Source organism: Esox lucius, chromosome 1 (genome assembly GCF_011004845.1).
Source record: "Esox lucius isolate fEsoLuc1 chromosome 1, fEsoLuc1.pri, whole genome shotgun sequence".
Classification (NCBI taxonomy): domain Eukaryota; kingdom Metazoa; phylum Chordata; class Actinopteri; order Esociformes; family Esocidae; genus Esox; species Esox lucius.
Genome location: NC_047569.1, coordinates 18,848,610 through 18,873,144, shown reverse-complemented (window position 1 = coordinate 18,873,144; position 24,535 = coordinate 18,848,610). Strand labels below are relative to the sequence as shown.

Sequence of the window (24,535 nt, the reverse complement as noted above, 5' to 3'; positions counted from 1 at the left end):
GACCTTAATAAACCTGTATAATACAGTTCTCCACCTGCAGTGACATGTGGGTCAACACATCTTCTCCAGCGCAATACACACAGACACATTTTTTTTTAAAACCTGGCTACCTTTTTTCCACCAAATCTGAAGTCAGTCAGTTTAATGTCTTTGCTGTATGTCAATCAAGTTTGTTTGTTTCTGTTCTTGGTTAATTACAATAATATCCCATAACTCAAATATCTTAAAAGCTGTCACTGCTTTCTGGGTGTTCACTCAGTCTCTGACAACTGCAGTGATTGTGTTGATTCTCAGTCTCTATGGATGATTTTGGTTGAAGCCGGAACCATGATGAAGGTCAGACAACTTCATAAGATACTGTCTATTGCAGCGTGACAGTGCAGCCCTGTCCAACATTCAACCATCCACTCCAGGCAGGGCTGAGCCAAATTGTGCCGCCCTAAGTTGGACCCCACGAGTGTTGTTGGTATGCTGAGTCCAGGATGCAAATACCTGGTCTCAGTGACACAGCTGCACCACGGCGCCACTCAAAGGCACAGAAAATAAACAAAATATGTATGCAATCACATATGTAAGCCAATATCAAAAAAAGTGGCTTACTAAATCACAAGAATTTTATGTTATTTTTAAATTAGATTTGAACTTAAAGTTACTGGAGCTTGCTTTAACACTTTATTTATAATATTGAGTTGAAGTGGAATAATTTGTCTGACTTTATAGTTCAACAAGCAGTTAGAGGTTTAATTAACACTAGTAAAGTTAGAATTTGTCAAGTCACGAGTCTCTTTGGCCAAAGTCTGAGTTTAGATTCTCAAGTCCTAGTCCTAGTGTTGAATTCTGAGTTAGTGGGTCAGTATTCATCAGTGTTCATCCTGTCAAATACAATGTATTGGCAAGAGTAATTTAGTCATAAAAAATGCAGTCCATGGTATGATAGTGATTCTACTCAAAGATAATGTACATATAAACAACATATTACACATTGAGCCTAAAATGGGAGGTACATTTCTTTTTGTTAATTGCAAAAGTCTGAGAGTGCAACTTTACAAGGTTTGCTAACCATTTTTCTCAGCCACTTAATAGGCTTCTAGTGGTGGTGGCCGTTACCAAGGATATATTATTTTCAACAAACAAGTTGCAACATCTTTGTCAAATTGAACAAAATTGGAAGGAATAAGAACATAGCAAAGGAATTTGAACAGTAGTTAAGCAAACATTTCATCAAATCGGATTGACCAACTATGCAATTGCTCAGTGGTCAAGAACATAGAGTGAAAATGTTTTGGACTGTGTTTTTTATATAAACTGTATTCCAGCGATATTAAACTTGAATGATGCCATGACTGTGGTTAAAGTGCAAATTTTTGATGTTGTCATCCATTTAAAATGTACAGAACATTTTCTACAAACAAATCAGCCTGCCACTGCTGTGAGTGTCAGCAGTCACATCGTCAATGTAGACAAGTGTGTAGTTTCTTTTTGGTACTTTGAGCATATTGCAAACTAGTTGTTCTGTTCTTAAAGGTCACTAGTGCCTCTTGACTTTTGTGGTGTTACGCCTAAAGTTCTGCTTGTGTACTCTTCAAACGTCAATGCTTACAGTACCTTCCGGAAAGTTTTCCTGATATGTTGGACTGCTGAGGTTTCTTCACCATGTAAAGTATTCTTTTTTTATTCACTACAGTGGTCTTCCTTGGTCTACCAGTTTGTTTGTTATTGCTTAGCTCACCGGTGCTTTCTTTAATCTTCATAATGTACCAAACAAGCGATTGCATCTCTGATCGATTCATTTTCATGAATCTGCGTCACGGCCAGCAATTCACAGTCCTTTGTTGACAGAAACCGTGAACAGAAACCTCCCAAATGCAAATTCAAGACCTGGAATCAAGACTAGACATTAACAGCGCACTTGTGCATGCACTAATCATGCTAACAAACACACCTGACTAATAAGAAACGGCATTGAAGACAATTCTCCAAATATTTTTGGTTCTTGAAAATTGGCTGACTGTTTGCAAAAAGTGCTCATAGTTTTTTAATGATTAATTAAATATACCTCAAATTAAAGCTGACGGGCTGCACGCCATAGTCATGTAGGATTTAAAATTCCTAAAGTGCTAGAATAAAGAGTAAAAAATCCTTAAGGTTTCTGTGTCATGGCAGTAAATTTAACACATAGTCAGTCAAAGCTTATATCACCAGATTACTTTTTCAATGGCAATGTTGTCTTTTAACCTTATCAAAAATCTTTCCACATGACAGTTCACCAGACAGTGTAGCGAAGCTATCTCAATCAAATTCTTACTGATGCTTCAGTGGCTCCACCCTTCTCCTCATCCTGTCTCACTCCTGTGAAGACTAGGCGTATGAGACAGATGGACCTTCACAAGCAAGGCCTTTAGATAAATATTTGGGTTGTCTGTCAAATGCGCCTCTCTCCATTTCTGGAGTGCAGTAAGCTGTGAGCGACACAGGTTTTTACTCTCACGGGAAATGCAGACATATCCATCTCCTGACATAACGTTGGCATCGCCGGGGGGGGAGAATGGTTGTACTTTCTATTACACTGTTCTGTTCTCTCCATTTTCACTTTGCAGCAGTGTCTCTAAGTTAAGTGAGATAAAAACAAAATTACACCACCCTACTCTTTGGATGTAAAACCAGCAAGTACAAATTATATTATGATGTGTCTGGTAAAATTCCTGATTCTTAGGTGTGAGGAGTTCAAAGAGCTTCTAGAATGTTTAAAGACTGCATTGCCTCCTGATAGTGTCTGGTCTATATCTCAGGATCACAGTGGTGGAATGGGAGAAGAACCACCTGCGCAACCTCAGCAGTCCTGTGTCCAGAACAAGCTCTTCCAGCCCAGGAGAAACTGCCTGAAATAAATGTGTTTACGTGTGTGGGTGTGTGTCAGAATCTACATCCTGTCTACTAAATTTATGGACAGTTGCAGGTGAAGGGAATGACTTGTTCATGTTGTAACCAAATGCTAGTAAAAATAATGATATTATTAGGTCAGAGACAGTGGCTATAATACGTGTATAGGAAATTATATCTCATTCAATGTTCTTCTAAAACTCGTCCGCTTATCTTCAATATGGCTATTGTTTCAAGTATAGTTTCAAACCTTTAGACATTGTCCCAGGAACAACTGTAGAGCATTTTTTTTAATTTCAGCTCAGTACAGACCATTCTATGACTGTGAGGGGAAGACTCTGATGTATATTTGTTGTATAGAAGCCAGAAAGCCGTGCTGTTTACTGTTGTCCAGGGCAGAAGGTTCAGCTTGTATTATCTCAAGTGGAATTTATAAGAGTCTACAGGGTTATAAAAACATGAATGGGCTCAGTGTAGCAGTTACTGATTTGACATCACCTATCACTATGGCAGTGACACATTGGTTGACCTGGGACACATTAGCCATACAGTGGCTATCAAAAGTATTCACCCCCCTTGGACCTTCTACAATTTATTTGGGTACAACCTGAAATAAAAATTTGGAGTTATTGCCACTGATCAACACACAAAAAGTCTATAATGTTGAGGGAAAAAATTTTTTTTTCATGCAAATTTTTTCTGAATGAATTACAAATACAAAACTGAAAATAATTTATTTTCTATGACACACCAGAATAAGCTGTGTTGCAATCAATTTTCTTTAGAAGTCATAATTAGTTAAATGTTGTCCACCTGTGTTCAGTTATGGTGTTTCACGATTCATGTTAAATGTACCTGTGTCAGGGAGGTCCCACAGTCAGTCAGAACAATTCCAAAGCTAATCCTGAATACGTTTCTTCAAAATCAGAAACCAGGGGTAGGATATGAGAACATTTCCAAGGCATTGAATATCATATGGAGCACAGTAAAGTCCATTATTAAGAAATGGGTAGAATGTGGCACAGCTGTAAAGCTGCCTAAAACAGGCTGTACTCAAAAACTGAGTATCCGGGTGAGAAGGGGCACTAGTCAGGGAGGCCGGCAAGAGGCGTACAGCAACTCTGAAGGAGTACAGTCTTCTACAGCTGAGCTGGGAGACACTGTGATTACTGTAAAAACAGCTCCGGTGCTTCACAGATGTGGCCTTCATGGGAGAGTGGTATAAAAAAGCTATTATTGAAAACAATTCAATCATCAATTCTTGGCTAGAATTTGCCAAAAAGCATGTGGTAGACTCTGAGAACAAATGGAAGAAAATGTACAGTATTATGAAACCAACATCCATAACATTTGGCACAAGGCTAACATTGGACATTATTCTAAGAACACCATCCCTACAGTACCGTGAAGCATGGTTGTCACAGCAGCATGCTATGGGGATGCTTTTCTGCATCAGGGCCTGGGAAGCTTGCGAAGATAGAGGGCAAAATGGATGCAGTAAAGTACATAGAAATCCGAGAAGAAAACCTGCTGATGACCGCAAGAGACCTCGGACTTGGGAGAAGATAATTCTTTCAGCAGGACAATGACCCTGAACACACAGCCAAAGCCACTCTGGAGTAGTTTAAAAACAAAAAGGTCAATGTCCTGGAGTGGCCCAGTTAAAGCCTGGATCTCAATCCAATGCAAGAGTTGAAAATTGCTGTTCGCCAAAGCACGCCATTCAACTTGACATAGCTATTTTGCAAAGAAGAATAAGTTAAGAATTCTGTGTCCCGATGTCCAAAGCTGTTAGAGACTTACCCAAATAGATTAATGGCTGTAATTACTAGCTTAGTACCTGAGTAATTCAAATGCAATGTGAGAGGCAACAACTAAATTATATTTCAAGGTACTTATCAACATGATCACATGGAAACATCTTCAAAGGATCTTCTACTGTTCAAAAAGTGATAGACTAACTATGACATTGGCAAGTAGTCAAGGCCATGAAATCAGACTGCAATCTTTGCATATGCTTTCTATAATAGATATTTCAAAATGCATTACAACAGTGGCGCTGTTGAGCCAAAATGGATCCCAGGAAATTGATAATTTTATGGCTAACAGTGGTATGACAGTAATTATACTTATATAATGCACATATAAACAGCATTACACATCCACCGTTCAAAGATTATTTTTTCTCTAGTAATAAAATAAATAACCACACAAAACACACAACAGTATGAAATATTTGTTCACATATATTTTTTTTACATAACATTTTTGATGTACATTAAGAAATAGAAGTTACAGTTTATAAAACTTTCCAGCAGAAATCAATGATGGGCCAGCATCAGCCAGACAGGTCTATTCTTTATATCTTCAAAAACAAAAGAAAGTTGCTAAATTTCTTTTCTGCGCTACCTTTATTTCCCATGAAAGCACCAGCTGTCTGCAAACTCATTTTTTCTTTTATAAAATATAAATTATTGAAAAATATTCAAATGTTTGTAAACTAAATGCATAAAAAATCTCATTAACAAAAATACAGAAAACTATAAAATATACAAGAAAAACAACATCCATAACAAAAACAGGTTTCCTAATGGAGTCTGAGATATGTTAATATTATCGCAAGGTATCTGTGTATGTAAGTATTTAATCCATTTAGAAAGGTCTATGCAGTACTTGTGTCTATGACTTTACATATATGACATTAACTAATAGTAGATTTTGTTTGACAGAGACTTTGCTTGACAGCTAAACAAACTTGACTTTGAAGTCCAAACAGACACAGTATGTTTGATTTAAAAGGACAAAGACATTACATTTTGGTCTACTTAAAATTGTGACTGACTTGGAGGACATCATCAACAACAAGTTAAGCATATATTTAAATATCTTTACCCCTAACATAATATAAACATTCTTTGGAGTAAAAAACCTGAACAGTAATAATCAGTGATTTGAATCCTGGAACTGTAGCGTGCATAAAAGGATGGAACCAGAGAGACTGGATAGATTTGTTTAATTGAAGATCATTCAATTGTCTCTACACAAGATTCCAAGTGTGTATGTTTGTGCTGACTGACACCGGAAAATTCTACCCTGTCCTGCGGCCAGTTGTCCAACCAAAAAGCAACTAATATAGACCAAATCTCTTTCCTATAATCTCAAGTGGGAACTAAACTCAGTCCAGCAAAAGCTCTTTGCTGAGTTCCAACACTGAGTGCTTTCCAGCAAATCAAAAGATCATTGCAGAATCGACACTGTAACTGTGGCAGAATAACGGCCCCTGTCCTCCAAGATGGTGGACATACCCAGAGCAATATCTATCGCCAGACCTCACATGGGTTTGTTTATTATTCCTGCTTTGCCTCTTGCTTATTATTTTAATCTGAGTCTTAATAAACCGTTATGAAATGCAATCTGTATTTACAGATATTTCAGACGCTATTTCCATTAGTATGGGTAACATTTAGCCTCTGTAAACAATAACATTTGTATTTAAGATATTTTTTGACTTGACTTTGGCTTTTCCCATAAGGCCTGCGTACAGTCATGTTCCCACTGACGACATTACTCAAAACTGAACCAGCACAACTAATGTGGATCTTGAGAAAGCTGCACGGGTATATACAGTATTTATGGCATATAATTTCAGATATCATTCCATATGGATTTCGGTGCCTTTCTGACTTAGTAATATTAGAAAAGCGTGTACAAAGCATGACAAGAAAATACCACATACTGTATTACCAGTAGTCCTTTAGCCCGATTGTATATGGTAGTACTATTTCCTATAAATCTCTACTTCCTAAGACAGTGGTGAAAGAGAGCATCTATAGAAACACTTCAGTTTAACAAAAGCCTCAAAGCTGTACAACAGCACACGTATTCATCTCACCCTCATGTCATAATTATGATAATTCTCTTTCAGACACTACTGATTATCTTCCCCACTTCACGATCCCCTCCCAGAAATACCCAGTCTTCCTCACATCCCTTTCCTTTTCCTTTATCCACAGGTTCCAATACTAGCTTCAAACCCTTATCGTATCCTCTTACTACCACCATGTACCTCAAAATACATTACCAGGTTTTCAGGGCTTCCTTTTATTCACAAAACACTGCATAACACAGTGAAATCAAAACAAAAAAACTGTACACTACCCAACATTACTAGACTTTCCTACAAAAACAATCACTCAAGTACATGGCCCATAATTCAACCTGTCGACAACGTTTTTCTCCCGTCTGAAGAAATGCTAAAATGGGGACTTGAAAAACACAGTGTAAAGATGTGTTAGTATGCATTAGGGATGTTTGACTCTCATGTCCAAAAACCTTTAAACATAAAAAGTGTCTGTGAACGTTTAATACTGGTGGTAAGGCATTAATGTATGCAATATACTCCTGGTGGAAGACAGGCAAATGTGCAACAATGAAAGCGTCAGTTTTAAAAGAAACGGTTACTTTCAGTTGTCTGTCACCCACTCATGATATGAGTAGGTAACGCTCCATCCAACTTATGAAAATGAGAAAAAAAGCCAGTGTCTAGTGTCTTCTGATAACCAACTCAGCATGCTTCAGATATCAGGCTTACGCAGAGGAGACTAACTTAACCTTAAATGGTTTAACGTTTGGTTTCATAACATCTTCAGCAACGTAAAACAATGGGTGAACCCGGTTTGACTGAGACTCAACAGTACTGTACACCAGGAGTTCAATCTCAACAGTAATCCTAGCAGACACATCCTTCTGAAACAAAAGTAAAACATTAAAATAACACTTTTTGGTCCAGGTTGAGAACTCTAGCCATGCCTATTGTGTGCAGTGAGGCAGATAGACAGTAAGCATGTAAATATAATCTATTTTGACTAATTTCCTTATTTGGCAACAGATTTCATAGCAGGAACTCTCCATCCATGCAATGTCCTTCCCTACAATGAATACTTTACTTTCACCTGGCCCCCTTCCTTAATGTCAGTTTATTGTGCTACTTAGGCTGAATGGACAAACTGTTCTAAATTACAGCTTTCCATCAGCCTTGAGCTGCTAAGTAATACCTGTATATACGGATATCACATTGCCAACGTAACAGAATATGCATCCATACTCTGAATGTGGTTGATGTGTGCTTCCTTTTTAAAAGTTGTTTGACAAAAGCCCAAAGGATACAGGTCACAGTTAAAGTGTTAGAAATTTTTGTTCCAAAATGGACCTTGTTCCAAAATGGTATTTTACCAGATGGTAAAGACCACTCTCTGTGTCCCAGTCCCCTCGGCTCCTTCACTCTCCTATTATTCTCTTCTCTAAACCCTCTGTTTTCACTCGTCGGTATCAGGCTTAACGTCCAGCATGGCATGGAGCTCCTCTGGGGTGTATCCCAGCAGGCTTTTCAAGTCACAGACAAAGCGATATACATATCGTTTCCCTGACGTCTTGTGAATAATATTCTTGTCGTAGTAGTAACGCAGGCCTCGACTTAGTTTCTCGTAGTTCATCTTGGGCTTGTTTTTCCTCTTCCCCCACCTGCGAGCCACCTGAGTCATAGAGTAAAAAGGCACCCTGTTATACTGTGTCTCAAAGTCAAGCCTCACACTACACACATACCTTGTCAAGTACATAACAAAATATACCCAATACCACAAAGGTTTCTCACAGTCAAAGAGAGACAATACTGATGAAGTTCATGTCACATTAAAAAAACATCAAGTACATCTTTCAACTGTTTAGGGCCCCCATGCCATGTGAGGTCAGTGCTGGGGGTCTCAAAATCTCACCTCATCAGGGTCAGAAAGCTTGAACTCCCAGCCATCTCCTGTCCAGCTGATGAAGGACTGACAGGACTTGTCCGTCAGAAGCTCCAGGAGAAACTGCCACAGCTGGATGGGACCACTGCCTGCACAGCCCAACCAGGAGGCAAAGAAAAGACAGACATTTTAGAATGAAGAGACAGAAGCCCTGTTTTCAGTATTACACCGATCAATATAACACACCATATCATCATCAGCTGCATGTAAACACAGCATATCTGTGACTGACTGTTGTCCTCATGCTTCTCATTAACTGCTTGTTTTGGGGTCATTCATCTCACTGTAAAATGACAAATATTCTCTAAATCAGACTTGTACAAGGCACAATAGGGGAGAGAAAGCAGTGTTTTCATGGACAAGGCTTCCATTCATCATGTATCGCTTTGACTTCACATTGCCCTCAGCAGTATGTGGAGCAGGGGTTTGGAGTGTATTTTTGTCTGTATGAATTCCTTGGCAATGAAATCACTGCAGTTTAAATGAGAGAACGTCTTCATATCGGGCAATGGCTGTGTGTGTGTGTGTGTGTGTGTGTGTGTGTGTGTGTGTGTGTGAGTGTGTGTGTGTGTGTGTGTACCCTGTAGACTCCCAAAGATAAGCCATTAGAACCGTTACATTTCTAATTGGCAAACAACGTCTGCTCTCTTGTCTATAATCTTCAGGTATGCACTGCAGTGAATTGCATTTACCTACAATTTGATAAAACGTTTTATAAACTAAACAAATGTGACACTGTGGTTGCCTGCTGCACTGCAAGGGTTCTGACATTTGTGTTGGAAAAAAAATGAGCAGCTAAGAGAGGAAAACAAAGTTTGGTTTGTGCTGCACTCGATACTCTTTGGTCTTGTGGTTTTCTGTACAGATACAACCCCATCCAGTCCAAATCACACCTGCCTATGCGGCATATGTTAAGAAAAGTTGTAGCAGATCTGGGCCGTTGCCTCCCAGGCTGTCTTTCTGAATGCAGCCTTACACTAAACAAACCATGTACAAATGGGAGTGTGGATTGAGAATTGCACGTAATTCAATCCTCTTTACTCAGTTAAGGACATGACTATCAATATCCAGAAGTCAGAAACTTATAACTAGCTACATCTATTTAAAGTAGCTTTCCTCCAGATGAAGAAATACGGTACATTCCAACAAAGCATGCAACTGAAACAAGTGGCACAGATAGGTGGTAATCAACACCCTGATGCTATCATGCAAAAATCTAGGTTAACCCCAAAAAACTAAACAAAATCCCCCAAAATACTTTAAATGTCCCCATGCACAATAAAGGATGGGGCCAGTCATTCAAATAACTGTGTTGGATCTGCTTTTTTACATCCTGTCTGTACCTTATGCAAGGTGTAAAAGAGCTGGGAAGACAGCGTTAAGAAGTGGAGGGGTGTAAAAATATATATTTAGAGAACGGGGAAGAGAAGGACAGGGATAGCAAGAGCAAAATAGAGAGATTGAAAAAGAGAGAAAAAAGAGGGGGAGGAGAGGCTGTATTTGGCCAAGACGCTGTGGTTGCCTGCTCTATCCTCAGAGGTGAAAGAAGTTTGAATGGTAATGAGAAAACAGTCAACCTCAACGAGCGAGATGACTGCTTACTGAGCTTCACTTATCCCTCACCTTTCTTATCACAACATCAAACTTGTATCAAAATCATCAGTGGGTGTGACAGAGAACACACTGTCAGCGAAAACCTACTGGGACAGGAAGCCAACACATGCACATTTCAATATACAGCTATTAGGGAAATTATGTAAATGCTCTACTCTTTTAGCGCATTTGGACTTTTTTGTTGTTAGGACACTAATAAGGTGATCTTTCTCCTGGCAGGAGGACAGCATGTTGTGTAATTCCAGATTAAAGCAATCATTTTTACCAAGCAGACACTTTCCTACCATTTTTTTCCTGTTGTAATGCATATCTCTAAAAGTTCTAAGAGCCTAGACCAATAATAATTATACAACGCTGTTTGCAAAAAAGTTGGGACATGGCATAAAACGCAAATTAAAACAGAATGCAATGATGTGCAAATCATTTAGTCCCTATATTTTAATTGAAATTAGTACAAAGACAACATATGAAATGTTGAACCAGAGACATTTTATTATTTCTGGGAAAATATATGCCCATTTTGAATTTGATGCCACCAACACATTTCAAAAAATTTGGGACAGGGGCATGTTTATTACTGTGTTGCATCTCCTCTTCTTTTAACAATACTCTGTAAGCGTTTGGGAACTGAGGAGACCAATTGCTGTAGTTATGAAAGTGAAATGTTTTCCCAATCTTGCCTGATTTAGGATTGTAGATGTTCAACAGTTCAAGGTCTTCTTTTATGCAGTTTTAGTTTCATAATGTTTCCAAATGTTTTCAATGGGTGAAAGTTCTGGACTGCAGACTGCTAGTTTAGCACCCAGATTATTTTACTATGGAGCCATGCTCTTGTAATATGGCAGAATGTGGTTTAGCATTGTCTTGCTGAAATAAGAAAGGCCTTCCCTGAAAAAGATTGTCTCCATATTGCTCCAACCTGTATATATTGTTCAGCATTAATGGTGCCTCCACAGATGTGCAAGTCACCCATGCCATGTGCCCTAATGCACCCCCATACCATCATGGATGTTGCCTCTTGAACTGTGCACTGATAACCAGCCAGATGGTTCCTTTTATCTTTTTAGCCTGGAGGATGAAGCGTCCATGATTCCCAAAAACTGATTTCAAATTTTGATTCTTCAGACCACAGGACAGTTTTCCACTTCAGTGGAAAACTGTCTCAGAGGAAAACACCTTAATCCATCTTAAATGAGCTTGGGCCCAGAGAACGTGGCGGCATTTCTGGATCTTGTTTGTATATCGTTTCTTCTTTGCATGGTAGAGTTTTAACTTGCATTTCTGGATGCAGCAACGTACTGTGTTCACGGAGAGTGGTTTTCAAAAGGGTTCCTGAGCCATCCAGTGATTTCCACTACAGAATCATGTCTGTTTTTAATGCAGGGCCGCCTGAGGGCCCAACGATCACAGCCATCCAATATCGGTTTTCGGCCTTGTCCCTTGCAAACAGAGATTTCTCCGGATTCTCTGAATCTTTTAATGATATTGTGTACCGTAGATGATTAGATCCCCAAGCTCTTTGAAATTTTACTTGATAAACATTGTTTTAAAGATATGTTAATAACTGAATAACTTGAATAATGTGTAGCAAATAGCCTATCCACTAGCTGGCATTATATTTGTAATTCATACTTTAGCCATGTCAAATGCTTCAGTTATTTCAACTATCAATGTTTTTCATCTGATGATACATTTCTAATGTACAGTAGATCTAATGAAGGTATCTATATGCAATTAAATTAACTAATTGACACAGTTGATTAGAATGGACAACATTGCAGATCACAAATTACCATAGGACGCCAATTGTATATCACATGCAATCAAACTTAAATGCTGTCAGTGGTGTAGATTGTGTGTTTTGGTATTTCTCTTTTTATGTCCTTTTCAACATTGAGACTACAACTGAACACACATCTACTCACCAAAGCCCAAGATGGACAACAAGCGCATATATGATCTCCTACTTAGAGTAATGGAGAAATTTTTTAAGTTACTGTGTGCAGTTTGAAGGCAGGTGAAGGCACAGTAGCATATTGTTAGCTTAGCACTATTGCTGGAAGTCTTTGGATGGTATTTCTTATTGCTCAGTCCCTAAGGAACCCCTTGCCCTTAGCCCAAGGCTCTCGATTTGCACGTTTATTTACTCCTCCACAATTTGCACAAGTGTCCCTAAAATAAGGGCTTGTTTACATTACGAGAGAATAAGACGCTAGAAAGACAAATATTTCTTTGCACAATCATTTTCATAGTGTTTGAATTTACACCAGTGCTCTCAAGATGTGCCATGCAAGATTGCGTGTGTCAGTTGCGATATGCGTGCACACTGCACAGAAACTAGATACAGTTCCAACAGAACTCCAGGGGGGCTCTATCAAAAAAGTGACTCACACTACCTTGGAAGGGGAAGTATCGAGCTACCAATATCTGTTTACACAACAATCTAGCGTCTCGAGTCCTGTCCATCATTGCCTCCAGTCCTTATGTCTTGAAAAATTTTACGAAATACAAAAAAGTCAAATCTCCCAGCTAAAGACTTCTAGCAATTGTGCTACGCTTACCATAATGCTAGCTCCAATAACCTTCACACTGCAGACAGAGATAAACAAAATAGTATCCATGTGTTCAACTAACTCTGGGCTAGTGAGAAATATTTGAAGTAGCAAAAAGTTATAATTTTTTGATTTTTAATTGAAAACCTTGCCATTAAAAAGACTAAAATAGAATGTGCTAGACCTTGGATCTTTTTTTTTTTTTTACTTCTAAGATGTTTCTTCACGTTTAAACAGACAACCAATGATTATTATCTTCAGTTCACTGTAGTTAGAAAGAGGCCTTAACAGATGAACAGATACATCTACTCGTGTTAAGTACACAGAGCAGGTACCATTTTGAGCTTGCAATCATGTTGCCAAGACGACTTGGAAAATAGGTTGAGATGCAGGCCGCAGATAAAACGGTGCAGATGTCAGAGGTGCAAGATGAGGTGAAGTGGAGAAGAGTCAGAAGTGTCTGAGAGCAAAACGTCTTTGTTTCCGGTAAAGCGCATGAATTAAGGCCTACAGTGTCGCAGAGGTGTGTGTACAATTTATACTGGGTCTCTGCCGTTTACAGAGACCTAGTTAGACTGAGGAACATCAACAGAATGTACATCTGCTGCAACTGCCTGACAAACATATAGGGCTCATTTGGGTGGCATAGCATCTTTCCAGGAACTAGTTCAACCTTTGCAACCCCAATCACAAAGAGCGATAAACATTTGTACTGTAGTGTGATCTCACATTTTTCAAACTGCAATTCTTTAGCAATAATAAAATGATCGTGTTTATCTTACCTGTGTATCCTGCCAGTGCTGCAGCAGGGATGACAGGTTTGTCCTTGCTGAGGTCAGAGCGTTCCCTGACATAATCTTTGAATGTCCCCTTGGGCTTGTTTCCATGCAGGGCGTTTGGGTAGTCCTCTGAGTCAAAGCTGTCATAGGACGGGACACGCTGCAGGCTGTTGAAGGACGACTGGCTGCTCCAGGACTGGGTCAGACGGTCACAGCTTTCAAAACTCTCAATGCTCTCAAACGAGTCCTGTCCTCCCAGCTTACCTGACAGGGAGAGTGGGAAGAATGGAAGGCTTTTAATTTAATTGTTTAATATTTGTAAACAATTACATATGTGGTGTGGCTGACCATAAATCTTTATGACCAATACCTTTAAAAAAAAAATGACAGAGGACCATATTTATGGAAAACATACTAAATGGGCAATAACTTTCACTCCCTAAGTTCCTTGTTCTTTTTTATGCAGTGTATGGCCCTTCGATTTCACACTCACTTTAGCTTATGAAATTGCTGGTTTTGTCTAATTGGATGAAGATCATTACAAATCGCCTCGCTCTTTCTGGCATTAGCAAAGATAAGAGAAGCGTTTCAATTGAGAGCTATTAAAGAACGAAAGATAATCCAGTGCCTTAACTGATGATGAAGTCTTCAATTGCACAAATTGAAGCCACATGTGGATTTTCAGTGGTGCCATGAATACTTTCCCACGTTGGGAAAGCACAGTGCGCTGCCAAAAATCCTAAGATTCATTATGTACAAGGCTTGGACATACCTTGCAGGCGAATGCCTAGTTGGTCCACCGTATACTGGGACAACCTGTATTCTAACCCTATTCTAAACTCTTTGATACCACTCACTAATTTGTTCAGGGGGTGGATTTAAGGAGAAAATCCAAGCTTTATTGTAATCAATGTAAACCACAATGTTACGTCTTCTCAAAGTTGTCAGTGGGAAAGCAAAAAGATGTACATGTGGCAAAGTAAACAGAGTGTTTCATGAGAAAGGAAACCCACTCTCTCTGAAACGCTCTGACTCCTGACACCTCTCTGCCCTTGTTTAGAACAACGTAAAGGTTGATATGTGAGAAACAGAGATGAGAAACTCAAATGAAAAAAAAATGAAAAAGTGGTTGTTCTTGAAGGTTACCTCGCTAAGGCTGTTTTACATAAAAGCAATAGGGACAGACAGCTCTTCAGTGTCGTGTGGCTTTGTTCACATCTCACTCTTACACAAATGATTGACTTTTTCATCTCTCGAATGTTGGCGGGTTTGCTTGAACCACAAGGCAACCATAGTGCCTCCTTTCTTCTATCATGGTACATACACTGATGTGGCAGAACAAGCTTTGAGAGAATCAGCGAAATAACACGCACACAAAGATGTTCGTGATCCCAACAATTAGCTAGACCTCAAGATGTATAACAACACAATGGCAGTACTTATCTTAAACATGCTGTGCATATGGATGTATTCAGAGTCTCAGTCTTATGCACAACTGAGACAAGGCCCACTCATTAACCAGCCCAAGGATTGAGGTGAACTACCCTCAACATTTATGATATACATTGTTGAATAATGCAAATCCATAACAACAGTGACAACAACAAATGCATGTGGTGACTGTTTTCTGCATTTTGCTAACAGGGAATGCTTTTCATTATGGTAGTTAGAGGCAAAAATATTATTAATCTCTCTGCATACTTTGAGGAAATGGAAATGAAATATGTACTTTGCCATGATAACATAGCTCTTATGCAGAGGAATATACTGCACAAACACTAATGATTTAGTTCATTAGACTTGATTTTACCACAGGATTCAATATACCAAATTTGTGATTACTCGTAAGATGCTCTAACTGATCAGACAACCAATCAGACTAACTAATTTCTGTTACATTTAAGTTCCGTTAACTGAAGTCAGCTAACCCAAAAACATAAATATACTTTTAAAACCCTCTAGAGTCTAAGATAATTTTTGCTTCAGTCCAGATTGGGGAACGAGAATCCACTGCCAAATCCAATGCTTGCTCTGCTGAAAATCTAGATTTTTTTTTGAAAGTCAAAAATATATTTCTCTGCAGTAAGACTGCACACTTGTCTCAAGAGTGAAAAGAAACCTTGGGAACCCAATTACTAGCGAGCAGCTATTCGTGTTTTGTAAACATAATCTGTGATTGGCCATCAAAGAATGTCTCTCTAGCATCTGTGAAATGGATTGGCTATCCATTTTTTATTGTTGAGGCCTTACAAAAATGGAGTAACTTCAACGTCACTTTACATTACCTCGTCTTAACAGACACTTTGACATACGACTAAACAAGTTCACAACTTTTACCTCCTGATAGACATTCGCTTTATGTCTCAGGGTGCCTTACCCCCTTTGACTTTTTCATCTTTGAAATAGGGCACCTAAAATAGAGTAGATTTTACACATCCCTTGATAATGTTAAACACCACCCAAAACCTCACACGTTCTCCACTTCACTATCTCATGTGCGAGACCTTACCTCTTCTGATGCGGCCCACACACATGTTGTCAGGGGAGACAACTTCCTGCTTCACGGGGAAGTAGTCCCCCTGCAGAGGGTTAAGGGGTGTGTCTCGAAGGATGACACTGGGGTATTCACTCTCATACTTGAGTGATAGAAGGTCCTCAGAGCTGATTGGGTGAAGAGTCTGATAGGACTCAGTGATGAAGCCTGGCTCTGAGTATTCAGAGGGAGGAACGCACTGTGCATGCTCAATGCCATAGCCTGAAAAACCCCAAGAGGAGAAAGAGAAGAATGAAAGGCAGAGAGTGAGAGAAGAAAAAATAAATGAGAACTCAATGAAAAATTCTATTAAGTTGTATAACTGCAATAACAAAAAAACATCCTATCACAAATAATGGGCCTATGGTTACATGACATCTTTCATTATGTATAAAAATTGACTGACATAACATATTATCAAAACAACAGTAAACGTGTTGTCCCCCACGAATGATAGACTAACTCTCATGACAAGACATATTTCATAAGTCAAAACTGGGCCAATTGTGTCTGAGATGTGGCGTGGGTGAGCTGCTCATTGCAATGAGCATACGTGACAAATTCTATCAAGAACACAAACAGGTCATGACATATAAATGTGCCAGTTATTGCGCAGCTCTGTGATCGATGCCTTGGCATTTCTTGAATCTTAATGTCTGCAACATCGACTAAAAACAATACAGACATAAATGTATTTACACTGCCATTTAAACATTTGATGTCACTTAAAAATGTCCTTGTTTTCCATGAAAAATGAAGAAATATAGTCACTGACAAGGTTAGAATAAATTATTCTAAATTGAAATAATAATTGTGTTTTCGTCAAAGAATCCTATATTTGCAGCAATTACAGCCTTGCGGTTTAGCTCCTAATTGTCAATTTGTTGAGGTAATCTGAAGAGATTGCTTCCTGAAGCACCTCCCACAAGTTGGATTGGTTTGGTGGGCACTTCTTACGTACCAATATGGTCAAGCTGCTCCCAAAACAGCTCAATAGGGTTGAGATCCGGTGACTGTGCTGGCCACTCCATTACAGACAAAATACCAGCTGACTACTTCTTCCCTAAATAGTTATTGCATAGTTTGAGGCTGTGCTTTGGGTCATTGTGCTTTTGTAGAAGGAAACTGGCTCCAATCAAGCACCGCCCACAGGGTTTGGCATGGTGCTCCAAATTGGAGTGATAGCCTTCCTTCTTCAAGATCACTTTCACCCTGTACAAATATCCTACTTTACCACCACCAAAGCACCCTCAGACCATCACATTGCCTCCACCATGCTTGGCAGATGACATCAAACACTCCTCAAGCATATTTTCATTTGTTCTGCATCTCACAAATGTTCTTCGTGATCCGAACACCTCAAACTTAGATCTGTCTGTCCATATAACCCTTTTCCAATATTCCTTTGTCCAGTGTCTGTGTTCTTTTGCTCATCATAACCTTCTCTTCTCACTGATCAGTCTGAGTTATGGCTTTTTCCTTGCAACTCTGTCTAGAAGGCCAGCATCCCGAAGTCGCCTCTTCACTGTTGATGTTGAGACTGGTGATTTGCAGGTTACTATTTAATGAAGCTGCCAGCTGAGGACCTGTGAGGCATCTGTTTCTCACATTGGATACACTAATGTATTTGTCCTCCTGCGCAGTTGTGCACGAGGGCCTCCCACTCCACTTTCTATTTTGGTTAGGGCCAGTTTTAGCTGTTCTGTGAAGGGAGTAGTACACAGCAATGTACAAACTCTTCAGTTTCTCGCTTAAAATAGCCTTCATTTCTCAGAACATGAATAGACTGTTGAGTTTCAGAAGAAAGTTTCTGTCCATCTTTGTTTCTGTCCATTTTGAGAGTGTAATATAACCCACGATTGCTGATGCTCCAGATACTCAACTAGTCTAAAGAAGGCCAGTTTTATTGCTTCTTTAATCAGCATCAACAGTTTGTAGGGGTGTAAACATAATTGTAAAATAGTTTTCTAATGATCAATTAGGTTTTTGAAATGATGAACTTGGATTAGCAAACACAACATGCCATTGGAACACAGAAGTGATGGTTGCTGATAATGGCCTCTGTACACCTATGTATATATTCCCTTAGAAATCAGCCGTAACCAGCTACAATAATCATTTACAATATTAACAATGTCTACACAGTAATAATGATACATTTGATGTTATTTTCCTTCATTTATTTTCATTTTAACCAAAAATCAGCTTTTCTTTCAAAAACAAGGACATTTCTAAGTAACCTCATGTGTTAGACCACAATCAGGTCAATGTTTATGGGTCATGTGTTTTAACTATTCTTGAAATCACTGTTGAATGACCATGCCTATACAGGGCAGATATGGAGTTGTTTCCAGATCAGTCACTTGGAGTCAAAGAAAAAAATTATAATAATTCAACAACTTTTTTTTACTGCCGAGAATCCGTCATGGGAAACCAAAGACCACTTTGGTCCTTTTGCCGAGTGGGACCAATCTACTGAATTTTATTACTTCAGATCAAAACAGAGAGATGTGAACTTTCAAACTTTGCATTTAAAAAGGGAAATTGCTTGTTATTTGGAGCCATCATTTAGCCAATCAGTGTAATTTTGCGTGTCCTGATGATTCATAGTCCCTTCCCCATTATCATTGTGGGGGGCAACACAGTGCATTAAAGCCAGATTCTGCACATAAGGTATAGTTTCCTCAGTAATACTTACTGACAAAGTAGTCTGAGGTATAGCGGGATTCCTGGAAGGTGGAGGTCAGACCGTTGACAGGGAAATGCTTTGTGTCTTCTTCATGAAAAATAGATAAGCCATCACTGATTCTGTAATTGGTTTAATGTATCCTATAACTGCCATGACCACACCGCATACGGTGCTGTTGAACATGGTTGATTAAAGATGAATAATCAGGGGGGAAAGTGCTGTTTTCATTGTTGCCTCAGATTACAGTGTAAATGCTACCCGTTCCAAAGCTTGAATTGTTTTTTTCTTGCACAGACTACATTAATATAACTGTGCCTTAAACATACTACAGCCAGTACAGTATATGGGGATTGTGATTGTTACGTTGTACGAAGGTTTAACTGTACTGCCATGATACCTTTCTGAAGCATCTCTAGATGTTCCCATAGGATGTCACCCACAAAGTCAGGTGCTAGATCCAGGAAGCGTTCCTTCCCCAACGCACACAGACTGGCCCCATTCATACAGAACTTGTGGAAGTCTACGTTTTTCAGGCTGAACTCATTCACCGTCCACGTCAACCACTCTCCCACATGGCTCTCTGTCCACTGCCTGGGGTCTGAGGGAGATGGAGAAGAAGGAGGCAAAGGTCACAAAAGTCTAAGGTCACATGATTATACAGCCCTCTATTTTAATCCCCTACTACAACAAATTACCACAGTAATCGGGTCACCCAACAGTCTCTATAGCACATTCCCTTTAAGTATCAGTTTCCGTTGGCCACGTTCTTCCTATTAGCGATGAGAGGTGAGGTGATGCAGATAAGTGGTGTCGGTAGAAACTATGTTTTCATCTGCACACTGTAAATAGATAGTAAACCCCATCTATTTGCAGACTGGCCGGGGACACCTAAACACAGACATGTTGAGTCCTATAAAAGAACAATGACAACCTCTGTGGTTTGCCTAAATCAAGAAGTCATTATTTCGGTCTTTCTACTCGTCTTTCTCTGGTTCCTATGGTCTGTCTGAACAAGAAGTACATTTCATTTCCCATTTTAAATAATATTACCACTTAGAGAATCTTTAATCATACTAACCTGAAAAATTTAGTTTTTTAGTGTATATGAGAAACATGTCACAGAGGGTAAACCAAAAATACGCATGTATGTGAAAGATAAGAGAGGGAGACATAAAGAGAAAGCAAGCCCTTGTTAACCACCTCACCTTTAGGAATGCCCAGTCGTTGCTGTTCCTTTGTGAATCCACTGAAAGTGGCCTTCAGGGCCTGAGACATCATCTCTTTACTCCCTGGAGTGAGCAGGGGAACGTCTCCACACTCTAGATCTGTTAGTCACATGGGAGAATGAGGGAAAGAGTGAAACATAGAACAGCAGTTTGACTCACAGCGAGAGCACAGAACACAGGGACAATCAATCAATCAATGAAACCTATTTTAGAAAGCCCTTTTAACTGTAGCAGTTGTGACAAATTGCTTTAAGAGACACACACCCTAAAGACACAAATTACCTAGCAAGGTAGGACAAATCACATTACAGTTGGAACAAGTAAAACAGTTGAAAGGTCATGGATATAGACATTTATTGGTACTGGAATTTTCCTGAACAGGCACACACAAGTATGGGTGTGTAAGCTGACTTGCAATCCCGCACCGACTCACTACCAACACAATGAAGCACTTGGCTGAACAATTACATCCTGTCCAGACAGAAAGTATATCGACAAGGGAGAGAATCAATTATAATATATGGCACAGACGTCTGCACTGTACACACACAAATTACACATGCGCCAGCTTCCGCTGTTAGCTGAACGTTTTCCAAGTGCCTTAAAGTATTGTTTGTTTGGCTACAAGATATATGAATGCCTCACACATGGTCGTGGTAGAATGGCTCTAGGAGGCCTTGAAAGGACAATCTCACTGGTGATCCAGTCACACCCTGGGTGGGACTCATAGGGTGGGGTTGATACCTATCAGGAATCACTGTGACCTCCTTACCATGCCCCCACTAAACACATACACAGGGCCTATTGTCACCCTGACACTACAGGGGTCAAACGGCAAGGGTCAGAGGTCAGGGATGAGGTGAGGAAGTGACCCTGAGCCCTGCCAGACTGGCGAGGTGGGGGTAGGGGGGTGCGTGAAGGGTAAGGGGTGTCTTGACACACAAGCCCACTGTTCTCTACTCACAGCAAGTGAGCACCCAGCAGGAGACAGAGCCCTCTTTGATGGCTGTAAACGATGCTCGATGACTTGCAATGATCTAATTAGACTCTACCATGCCATGGATGGAGGGATGGAGGAGAGCAAAAGCCCCCAGGGCAGGCTATAGTGCTATATTTCTACTAAGATGGCAACAGCCTGCAAAGATAAAGACAAGACAGAGACAGACAGAGTCAGACAGAAAGGCAACAATCTTCAGTGGCTGAATTTAGAAATCATTACACTGCATTCAAAGAGAAGACTACAACAGGACCCTGACAACAACGCTGTGTCGCCATCACCCTTCTGCTGTGTGGGGCAGATTCTACCAGATCACACAGAAGCCTGGAGGGACATTGGAGACATTCTGTCACCGCTCCTTGGTTTTACAATGCTCCAGATGTTCTGGCATCTCTGCCCTGGTTTGATCAGTCAGCCCAGCGAAGGGATGGCCTGGGCAACGTGCAGCATGTTTTCTCTACTCGTCAACGTTGCAGACTTTTGCTTGGAATGCACAACAGCTGTCCCTCCTCTGTGGCTATGGAACTGTAACACAAAACTGCTTTACTGGAAGCCAAGGCGCTCTCTCTCCCTCTGCCTAACCACTAGAAGCTGACAGGTCACATTATGTAGAGTGCCCAAATGGAGCTAAACCGTAGCACTCTGCTGGTGTATAATATGATTAGGCCTCCACACTTCCTTTTACACCATTTGAGAGAATGGATTATAATTCATATTGGAATATGCACTGTCTTGTTTTGTTTTTATTTTTCTGGTTAGTACTTCTATAGTATCAATATAGCATTACATTGCAAAAGCGCTGAAGAGGCTCAGTTATTTTCAGACAAAGCCCTCAACAACAGAGAGCAAGCAGTATCTAATTCGGTAACTTCTTCAACAAGTAAATAAAAAATGAACATAAAGTGTCCCTGACAGCATGATTATCTTGACAGACTCCACTGAGGCTGCTGGCTGTTGTGTAGGTATGTAGTGTTAGTGGAAAGTGGTTGCTGGCTAGGATGAGATTCTGCTTGCTTAGAGACAAACTGAGACTGGGCTTTGATATCTATCAAAGGCAGAGACTGAGAGCATGTTGCAATTTAAGATGGATTGAGTGGAGTTTTACTACATTTTTGAACCACCTCACACTTCTCACGCCAGCTCCATGCTCGCCTACGCAGGCCTAAAGCTGTCTTAGAACAAGCGCCCCCATCAAAGGAACACACTGCTCCCTCTGTCTGAGCAGAATGGGGTTCACGTCGCCCCAAAGGCCTAGCAGCTGAAAAAGTGGTAATAAAAACCCAGTAAAAACACTTGTGTCCTTTACTTTTGAGTTAACCAATGTGCTTGTGTCCAAACTGAATAATAATCCTGTTTTAATTTAAAAAGTACAGCTAGGTCCAGAAATATTTGGACAGTGCAGACTACAAGCTTTAATTCAAGGGGTTGAACAAAAATATCGTATGAAACGTTTAGGAATTGCAAACATTTTCAAACACCGTCCCCTTACTTCAGATGCTCAAATGTAATTGGGCTAATTAACACAATCATAAATAAAATATTCATTTTTAATACTTGTCGAGAATCCTTTGCAGGCAATGACTGCTTGTAGTCTGGAACACATGGACATCACCAAACGTTGGGTTTCCTCATTTGTGATGCTTTGCCAGGCCTTTACTGTAGCTGTCTTCAGTTGTTGTTTGTTCATGGGTTTTATCTTCAGCAAGTGAAAGGCATGCTTGATCAGGTGAATGACTCGGACATTGCAGAATATTCAATTTCTTTGCTTTAAAAAACTCCTGGGTTGCTTTCCCAGTATGTTTTCGGTCATTTTCCATCTGTAAAGTGAAGCGTTGCCCAATCAACTTGACAAAATTTGTCTGAATCTGAGCAGACAAAATATCCCTATACACTTCAGAATTCATCTGACTGCTTCTGTCTTCTGTCACATCATCAATAAACACTAGTGACCCAGTGCCATTGGAAGCCATGCATGCCCATGCCATCACACTGCAACTACAGTGTTTTACAGATGATGTGGTATGCTTTGGATCAAAAGTCGTTCCAAGCCTTCTCTATACTTTTTTCTTCCCATCATTCTGGTACAGGTTGATCTTAGTTTCATCTTTCCAAATAATAATGTTCCAGAACTGGGCTGGCTTTTTTTGATGTTTTTTGGGAAAGTCTTATCTGGCCTTTCTATTCTTGAGGCTTATGAATGGTTTGCACTTTGTGGTGAACCCTCTGTATTTGCTCTTGTGAAGTCTTCTCTTTATAGTAGACTTGGATAATGATACACCTACCTCCTGAACAGTGTTCTTCACCCTTTTTGTGTTGCAGAGTTCACCAGTGTGTTCTTTTTTTCTCAGAATGTACCAAACTGTTGATTTGGCCACTCCTAATGTTCCCACTATCTCTCTGATGGATTATATATATTTCTTGAAGCCTAAGGAGGGCCTGTTTCACTTGCACTGAGAACTCCTGTGAACTGCTGTGAACACCACATGTTGTGGGTTCACAGCAACAGCATCCAAATTGGAAAGCCACACCTGGAATCAACTCCAGACCTTTTACCTGCTTAATTGATGAAGAAATAATGAAGGAATAGCCCACACCTGTCCATGAAACAGCTTGTGAGTCAATTGTCCAATTACTTTTGGTCCCTTGAAAAAGAGGGGGCTACATATTAAAGAACTTTAATTCCTAAACCCTTCCTCCCATTCATTATTTAACTGTAACTTGAACATGTTTTGGTAAACAGACAAAACAACAAAACTTGTGTCAATGTCCAATTATTTCCGGACCTAACTGTATATATACAGTACCAGTCAAAAGTTTGGACACACCTACTCATTCTAGCAGATTTATTAGTTTTATTATTTTCCACATCATAGAACCAATAAAGTAGCAAACAGATCAAAGAACATTGAATGTTGCTGATTCTTCAAAGTAGCCACCCTTTGCCTTGATGACAACTTTGAACACTCTTTGCACTCTCTCAACAGCTTCATGAGGTAGTCACCTAGAATGCATTTCAATGTAGTTATTATCTGGAATGTCTTTCCTTCTTAATGCGTTTGAGCCAATCAGTTGTGTTGTGACAAGAAGGTCAGTCAGTATGGAACATTTCAGGATCTTTTCTTCATGTGTGGTCGCAAAAACCTTCAAGTTCTATGATTAAACTGTCTCTCATGAGGACCGCCACAGGAAAGGAAGACCCAGAGTTATCTATGATGCAGAGGGAGAGTTGGTAAATGGATGATCTCTGCATGTGTGGATTCCCCCATAAAGCATGAAGAAGGAGATGTGATGGTGTGGGGGTGCTTTGCTGCTGACACTGTCAACTAGCATGGCTACGAAGCCAGCATGCTGCAGGGATACGCCATCGCATCTGGTTTGCATCTTTTCTTTTTCAATAGGACAATGACCGAAAAAACACTTCTAGACTGTGTAAGGGCAATTTGACCAATAAGCAGAGTAATGGA

At 39.9% G+C, this 24,535-nt stretch overlaps 1 protein-coding gene across 3 annotated transcripts in view; it reads right to left on the bottom strand.

Moving 5' to 3' along the window:
* Positions 1–5,108: 5,108 nt before the first annotated feature.
* Positions 5,109–24,535, bottom strand: part of ets1 (v-ets avian erythroblastosis virus E26 oncogene homolog 1) — a 50,393-nt gene continuing 30,966 nt past the window's right edge. For 2 of the 3 annotated variants that reach the window (XM_010893305.5, XM_010893308.5), the window contains 7 exons: positions 20,054–20,173; positions 19,246–19,446; positions 18,858–18,935; positions 16,136–16,381; positions 13,630–13,890; positions 8,652–8,770; positions 5,109–8,411 (listed from right to left, as the gene is read on the bottom strand). In XM_010893305.5, the coding sequence (XP_010891607.1) occupies positions 8,196–8,411; positions 8,652–8,770; positions 13,630–13,890; positions 16,136–16,381; positions 18,858–18,935; positions 19,246–19,446; positions 20,054–20,173 (1,241 nt within the window). In that variant the 3' untranslated portion in view covers positions 5,109–8,195. The remainder of the gene's footprint in view (positions 8,412–8,651; positions 8,771–13,629; positions 13,891–16,135; positions 16,382–18,857; positions 18,936–19,245; positions 19,447–20,053; positions 20,174–24,535) is intronic. The other variant, XM_010893306.5, reaches the window with a different exon arrangement.